Source organism: Branchiostoma belcheri, unplaced genomic scaffold, assembly GCF_001625305.1.
Source record: "Branchiostoma belcheri isolate BF01 breed outbred unplaced genomic scaffold, Haploidv18h27 scaffold380, whole genome shotgun sequence".
In the NCBI taxonomy this organism is placed as follows: Eukaryota; Metazoa; Chordata; class Leptocardii; order Amphioxiformes; family Branchiostomatidae; genus Branchiostoma; species Branchiostoma belcheri.
Window position 1 is genome coordinate 4484 of NW_017803999.1, and position 8250 is coordinate 12733.

Below are 8250 nucleotides of genomic sequence, written 5' to 3' on the forward strand. Positions count from 1 at the left end.
TGTAAGTGAATTAAAATATATATAGTGTATCATAAATATTGGATGATAACCGTTGTGGTAACTGTATGAAATCTGAATGTAATTGTTGTTCTTTACCAGGCTTAGTGAAGGATTACGCCGATAGTGAATGTGAAGTATATGAACACTGTAAGTAAAATCATGATGACTCGGCAGCCTTCCCTGCACGTAAAGACTGTATTTATCATTGCAACATTACAGCAAGAATCTCAAATCCACCCAGAAAACTCAAGTCAAATTATTCCTATACATACAATATGAAATATCAACAAACGCTTTGATGGACAGAACAAAATCTTGGGTCTAACTTATAATGACACAAGTTTGAGCTGCAATTTCTAAGTAAAAAAATTGGACTTACCTTTATTTTTGTCTGTAACGTTTAACTCCAGTCAAGGACTGTGCAATCCCCACTTCCGTGATGTCACGTTACTAGTATGTGTGACTCGGTGAGCAGTGGATCATTGCAGGAAGTCTGTGGCGCCCTCCGTCTCTGTTGAGTGACGGTTGTAATGCCCTGATGCAGATGGCCTCTTTAACACCATGTGCAAAGATGATGGGATGCAACAGACTTTCTCCACTGCTCACGGAGTCAGGTGGATTGCTCATTCCTTGACAAAGACTGGAGTTGTACAGTCGAAAAACTCTTGGAAACTACTGTCCAAACTTGTACCAACACAGATGAACTTGGATATAACTATTGCAGACTTTATAATCTCTATAGCTCTGCATCACAGCTGCGACACATACAAGAACAAGTGTAACTGGTGTCACTATTGACTGACTAAACAAAACTCTGAACTGTTACATGTAGTTCCTTCCCTTCGTTACTACATGTATTTGGCATTGACTTTGATAAGCCACCAGCAGCTTAGGAATATCACAAAGTCTGACAAAATACTGTATTTTGTCGTTTTCCTTTTCTTTAAATTCTCTTCAAATTAGAATCACTGATTCGTTTTTGACTCATCTTATAGCACCCTGGCTTATCACATTCAATATCAAAGAAGCTTAAAACATTTTTACCCATTTTTCCTTATTCCCAGAGGAAGACGCTGTCAATTTTGAATTCTAAGTACAATCCTACATCTTTATAAAGCTGAAAGCACAATCCTACATCTTTATAAAGCTGAAAGTACAATCCTGCATCTTTATAAAGCTGAAAGCACAATCCTACATCTTTATAAAGCTGAAAGCACAATCATACATCTTTATAAAGCTGAAAGTACAATCCTACATCTTTATAAAGCTGAAAGTACAATCCTACATCTTTATAAAGCTGAAAGCACAATCCTACATCTTTATAAAGCTGAACGCACAATCCTACATCTTTATAAAGCTGAAAGTACAATCCTACATCTTTATAAAGCTGAAAGCACAATCCTACATCTTTATAAAGCTGAAAGTACAATCCTACATCTTTATAAAGCTGAAAGCACAATCCTACATCTTTATAAAGCTGAAAGCACAATCATACATCTTTATAAAGCTGAAAGCACAATCCTGCATCTTTATAAAGCTGAAAGCACAATGATTATCATACATCTTTATAATTATATAAAGCTGAATGCTTTTGAAGCAATCCAATGAAATAATCCATCAAAGATCAAGAAAGGGAACCTGAAGGCAAAATAAAATTACTAACACTTATTAATATATCAGTTATGGTGTCACATAGCCTGACTAAATCGCGCTCCTGGCGGCCGCCGCCCTAGGTTGAGCTTGTGTATACACAGGCTATGGTGTCACAGTACTTTGGCAATATGGATTCACTTCTCATCCAACACTGCCTACAAATGTTTCTGGTGGACACGACTTTTGTACAACCACAATTTCATAATTCACAAATGTACACATGTACACTCTTCCTGATATTTACTCCATACAAACTAAATCTATGAAAATAGTGATCAGTAAGATCCTTTTATGTACCTCAAAGTCTATTTTCATCTGCAGTAAGTTTTAAAGTCAATTGCACTTCAGCTTAAAGTCACCTTTCTATAAACCAGTCCATAGTTCATCAGTCATGGCTGGAAATACCGGTTACATCATTCTGCACATAGATTTTGAGCTGTGCGCCTAATGTTTGACTACGGATGCACTTAGATATTGTGTCTTGTTATGTACATTTTTTTACATAAGGTGTGAATGGTACAGTTAAGTGTGTATGCAGCATATTCTCCACATCCAAGAGTCAGCAAAAAAAGCTACCATAGAATATAGAATATCTATAGAATTTTAGATTCTAGTTGAAAAGAGCAGTGTAAGGCTTGCAGATGTTTTTTCCCATTCCACATGACTGTACTTTACCTTCTGTTGTGTACCCGAACCTTTTTCTGTGGATGCACCTAAATTCCCAGACAAAACTTTCCAGTATAATGACTGTGCAGGGTGAGTCGGTGAGGCATGTCAGGCCCAGAAATCTATGACTGTGAGGCGGTGAGGCATGTTGTCAGGCCCAGGAATCTATGACTGAGTTCGTGAGGCATGTTGTCAGGCCCAGGAATCTATGACTGAGTTGGTGAGGCATGTTGTCAGGCCCAGAAATCTATGACTGTGCAGGGTGAGGCATGTTGTCAGGCCCAGGAATCTATGACTGTGAGGCGGCGAGGCATGTTGTCAGGCCCAGAAACAGTGAGGCGGCGAGGCATGTTGTCAGGCCCAGAAATCTATGACTGTGAGGCAGTGAGGCATGTTGTCAGGCCCAGGAATCTATGACTGTGAGGCGGTGAGGCATGTTGTCAGGCCCAGAAACAGTGAGTCGGTGAGGCATGTTGTCAGGCCCAGGAATCTATAATTGTGAGTTGGTGAGGCATGTTGTCAGGCCCAGAAACAGTGAGTCGGTGAGGCATGTTGTCAGGCCCAGGAATCTATGACTGTGCAGGGTGAGGCATGTTGTCAGGCCCAGAAGGCTTGGATAGGCTGGGATAGCGGCAAAGTCAGGTTGTTCAGACTCAGCATCTGCAGAAAAACATACAGGAAAGTTTGTGATTTCTTTCTTATCATTACAACTTGACTTTAAGCAAGGAGATTTGAAAGGGACCTCATTGCTTTAAGCAACTGTGTTACTTGTATATTATTATATATAATAATTGTGAGACTTTCACAACCACGAGATGATGTTGCGTGCCATGCAGATATCTGATTCTCTGACCCTTAGCTCAACCTTTGCGGCATGTAAGTGACCTGACCCAAAACCCCAACCTGTAACCCCTAACCTGTAACCCCTAACCTGTAACCCCTAACCTGTAACCCTTAGTGACCTGACCTGTGCATCCTGTACGTAGCTGAAGTCCACAGCCTGCTTGTTAGCCACGACAGTGTGCGGCTCCTGTGACACGCCGTACCTAACCCCTAACCTGTAAACCCTAACCTGTAAACCCTAACCTATGACTCTTAGTGACCTGACCTGTGCATCCTGTACGTAGCTGAAGTCCACAGCCTGCTTGTTAGCCACGACAGTGTGCGGCTCCTGTGACACGCCGTACCTAACCCCTAACCTGTAACCCCTAACCTGTAACCCCTAACCTGTAACCCCTAACCTGTATACCCTTAGTGACCTGACCTGTGCATCCTGTACGTAGCTGAAGTCCACGGCCTGCTTGTTAGCCATGACAGTGTGCGGCTCCTGTGACACGCCGTTCCTAACCCCTAACCTGTAACCCCTAACCTGTAACCCCTAACCTGTAACCCTTAGTGACCTGACCTGTGCATCCTGTACGTAGCTGAAGTCCACAGCCTGCTTGTTAGCCATAACAGTGTGCGGCTCCTGTGACACGCCGTACCTAACCCCTAACCTGTAACCCCTAACCTGTAACCCCTAACCTGTAACCCCTAACCTGTGACCCTTAGTGACCTGACCTGTGCATCCTGTACATAGCTGAAGTCCACGGCCTGCTTGTTAGCCATGACAGTGTGCGGCTCCTGTGACACGCCGTACACCCGGATGGACCCCAAGGTCATGTCCTTGGTTCCGGGGAACCCTGACATCATCACCTGCGACGAAATGGTGTTCTGTTGGGGAGAAAACAGCAAACTCCACTTTAACCTCAGAATTACGTTTAAAATGTGTTACATACTGGTGTTCTGTTGGGAAGACAACGAGACAGAAAAAGTCCATTTTTAACTCGGAATTATGTTAGAAAAATCAAGAATTACAGTCTATTGTGCAGCTTAAACCACTCACCCTGGATGAGAAGAACTTGATCATGGTGAACTCTTTCTTCCCTTCCGTGTCTGCAAACACAAATGAAAAGGCTAATCAGTTTATAACAATCTCGGTTCAATCACCAGACTATGAACTCAGAGCTCACGCCTGTACTGCGCCTGTACGAAAGCATCACTGTTGGATGTTTGGTCAACGGTCAGACAGACACAGACACAGATACTGACCCAGAGTGTTGCCATCGTCCCAGAACACAGTAACAAACATAACAGACGTGTGGGACTGACCCAGACAGACACAGATACTGACCCAGCGTATCCCCATCATCCCAGAACACAGTAACAAACATAACAGACGTGTGGGACTGACCCAGACAGACACAGATACTGACCCAGCGTGTCCTTCATTCTTTTCCATCGCCCGGCTGCCTGTTCGTAGCGGCTCAGTAAAGATGGCGGGCCACTAGGCGTAAACATCTGCCCGTTATTTTAGCTTCGATTCTTTAAGGATAAGGACAATGTGAAGCCATGATGCGTTTTCTATGGAAAGTATTATAATAATTACCTGTCATGTGTGTGGTAAAATCTTCCCTTGGCAAACCATCAGTACTGGAAATTTACTGTTACGTACTGATCTACTACTAACAGTACAATTTCAGTAAATCTCCAGTAAATCGTCTTTTACTGTTTTACTGAAGCATTACTGGTAAGTACTGATGCCTCTATTTACTGTTGGTGTTTAAACCAATGTCTTGTTTGACCAATCAGACCATAAATGTCCATTTACTGTCTATTACTGGACATTTACTGGGATATTTAACCAATCACAGTCTTGCAATTTGCAATTCTGATTATATTTGGGGCAGCCCCACAATTCTTAGCTCACAGTGTCTCAGTGGCCTGGCATGGACAGGAGGTGAGGTGGGGAGGTGTGCATAAGGTCTTTCAGCCCATACTCAGGTATGTACTAGTAAGGAAGGGGGCAAGGTCAGAAATACTGGAGGTAGGTGTAGAGGGGGACAAGGACAGGAAGAATACTGAAGGTAGGTGGGGAAGTGGCAAGGTCAGAGAGAACTGGGGTAGGTAGGGAGGTAGGTGGGGAGGGGGGCTAGGGGGGCTAAGGTCAGAAAGAATTTACTGAAGGTAAGAAGGAGGGCAACTATAGGTCATTATCAGACTATAGGACTCTTGCTTGGGGACCAAAGGCAACTAAGATCATATAGAATTCACCCACAACACTGAACATTTCTATCCATGAGAGTAAGGTTGGATACTAGGGGAAGTTACCACATATTCCCAGTTTATGCCAAACAAGACATTCCCAGGTTAGTATCTTGAAACTATGGTGTTTCTACTTTCAATACTATTCCATGACACCGTGCAGCAAGAATTGATAACTTAATAAAGTCTTACTTGGTTGGTATGGCAATGAAAAGATGAGTCAGAGATATTCCTGGAGTGCTGTGTTCTAAAAACAACCATGTGCAAATGACTCAGAACCAGTTCTAACCAGTTCTAACAGACATCTTTGACAGTAGTTAGTTACTGTAGGATCTACTGTCAAGACCATCATTTACTGTTTTGTCAACTCACTCATTTACTGTTCAGCCAGTAAATATTTACTGTATGGTGTCACTGCATTTACTGTTTCACCAGTAAATGTTAACTGGGCATTTACTGTTTCTTCATGACTCAATTACTGATTATTTACTTGGAATTTGCATAAAGTGTGAATATTTGGTAAATGTTTTCAGTAAATCTTTTACTGTTCAGTAGATGACACCAGTACTTAACAGTAGATTGTCAGTACTGTTGGTTTGCCAAGGGTTTGCACATGTTGCACTTTAGGATGAATGACTTGACAGTTCTGAAGGCTATGTGCTGGACACGTTCCCTCGTCAAACTCCGCGAAAAGCGTTGAATTCAAACTAATATTTCAATCGCTAGCAGTCTGAGCAATAAACTTCGACAAAATTCCTGACTTTGTTATTTTTTACATAACGTCTTGCTCCATAACTAGTTGTTTTTATTATGTGGATTTACCCATGCATAACATAATAATAATGATCTTTAAAACTATGCCGGACTTTGGACCCCTGCCGGACTTTGGACCCCTCCCGTTAACAAACATAACAGACGTGTGGGACTGACCCTGCGTGTTGCCATCGTCCCAGAACAGCCCTCCCCAGGCCTCCAGTAACACAGTAACACAGTAACAGGTACTCAGACCCAGACAGACACAGGTACAGTAACACAGTTACACAGGTACAGATACTGACCCAGCGTGTCGCCATCGTCCCAGAACAGCCCTCCCCAGGCCTCCAGCGTCCGGTTCAGCGCCACAACCAGCCCAAACTGGTTCTGTCTGCTGGCCGTGGTCGTCATGGCGGGTTGCTGGGTAACCAGGATGGCCCCGCCCCGCAGGTGCAGGTTGATGGTGTCCCGGGGAGCGTCCAAGGTCACGTTCTGTCCTACAGGAACCACTGGCCGGCCCTGTGGGGAGGGGGGCACAGCAAATAAAGGTCAAACAGGTCATGTTCTATACTTCAGAAACTATGTGGGGAGGGGGGCACGGCAAAGGTCAAGGTCAAACAGGTCATGTTCTGTACTTCAGAAACTATGTGGGGAGGGGGGCATGGCAAAGGTCAAGGTCAAACAGGTCATGTTCTGTACTTCAGAAACTATGTGGGGAGGGGGGCACAGCAAAGGTCAAGGTCAAACAGGTCATGTTCTGTACTTCAGAAACTATGTGGGGAGGAGGTACAGCAAAGACACAGATAAAACAACGACAACTTCTGGAAGACTTACCGAGTAGAAGTCGTACCAGGTGTCATTAGGGAAGTAAGCCGTCACTTTGGTCGCTCCCTGCATGGGGGGGGGGTAATAACATCTCTGTTAACACATCCAGGCAACCAGTCTGAGGGATTTGGGAAGGCTCCTGAACTAAGCCAAGCTGCTAGGCTTTAGGCTTAACATCTTTGAAACATGATCACTATGCAGAGAGGGTTTACTGGGAAATGACATGAATGTCTTACCTGTTCCAGCACAGGCGTCACCATGAGACTGTCTCCCCACAAAAACTGGGTATCCACACCCCAGGTGTGACTGTCTGTGGGGTACCTGGGTGTAATAAACAGCCATACATTAATATATGGTAAAAAACTGGGTGTGCAGAACAGCCAGACATTAACGTATGGTAGAAACCTGGGTGTGCAGAACAGCCATACATTAACATATGGTAGAAAACTGGGGTGTAAGAGCAGCCAGACATTAACATGGTAGAAAACTGGGTGTAAGAGCAGCCATACATTAACATATGGTAGAAAACTGGGTGTACAGAGCAGCCATACATTAACATATGGTAGAAAACTAGGTGTACAGAACAGCCATACAAAAACATAAATTGGGAACTAGAGAAGTAACATTTGCAAAGCAAATGCATAATGTTTACCTTCGGACATGGTCTTCTCTGTTAATTTTTACTTTAACACATTCACATACATGTACTACTAGTATGTGGTGACAGGAGTAGAACAGACCATGAAATTGCAACATTATGTAACCATTATAGTAACAGATGTCAACAAATCATGTCATTGGTCAGGTCATAACACTGTTTGGAGAAGAAGAAGAGGAAGAAACTGAGCAAAAACTAGAAAGGCCGACATTTGCGTGGGAGGGAATACAGCATATTTCAGTCCATCTCCCTCCCACGCAAAAGTGGACTATTCCAAACTTACCCCAGTGCAAAACTGGCAAAGGTTCTCAAATAAATGAATTAAGTAGTAGCTATATGAGAACAAAGATGCAACAACAAGTACTTTGAATCTCGAAAGCTTTACTAATCTTATTACAGGTATGCAAAAACTACAATGATGAGATTTGATACATTCTGAAGGTCTTAGGCACATAAAATTGGAATGTGTGGGTCATTTACCCACCACTTTAGGGTGCAATGTGACCTCAGGTAACCCGCAATGGAACACGTGTTCCATGGATGGAACTGGCCATTTTTTAGATAGAACATGGAACGGGTACAGCACTTTTGGCCCTTTTTTGCTGAAAATA

At 43.2% G+C, this 8250-nt stretch overlaps 1 protein-coding gene across 12 annotated transcripts in view; it reads right to left on the bottom strand.

The window, feature by feature from the left end:
- Positions 1 to 1533: 1533 nt before the first annotated feature.
- LOC109476621 (lysosomal alpha-glucosidase-like) overlaps positions 1534 to 8250 on the bottom strand; it is a 31636-nt gene continuing 24919 nt past the window's right edge. For 4 of the 12 annotated variants that reach the window (XM_019777618.1, XM_019777623.1, XM_019777622.1 and 1 more), the window contains 6 exons: positions 7218 to 7302; positions 6991 to 7047; positions 6462 to 6675; positions 4205 to 4254; positions 3880 to 4032; positions 1536 to 2979 (listed from right to left, as the gene is read on the bottom strand). In XM_019777618.1, coding sequence (XP_019633177.1) covers positions 2917 to 2979; positions 3880 to 4032; positions 4205 to 4254; positions 6462 to 6675; positions 6991 to 7047; positions 7218 to 7302 — 622 coding nt within the window. In that variant the 3' untranslated portion in view covers positions 1536 to 2916. Of the gene's footprint in view, positions 2980 to 3583; positions 3804 to 3879; positions 4033 to 4204; positions 4255 to 6461; positions 6676 to 6990; positions 7048 to 7217; positions 7303 to 8250 lie in introns of those variants that run through there. The other 8 variants (XM_019777620.1, XM_019777625.1, XM_019777624.1 and 5 more) reach the window with 5 other exon arrangements.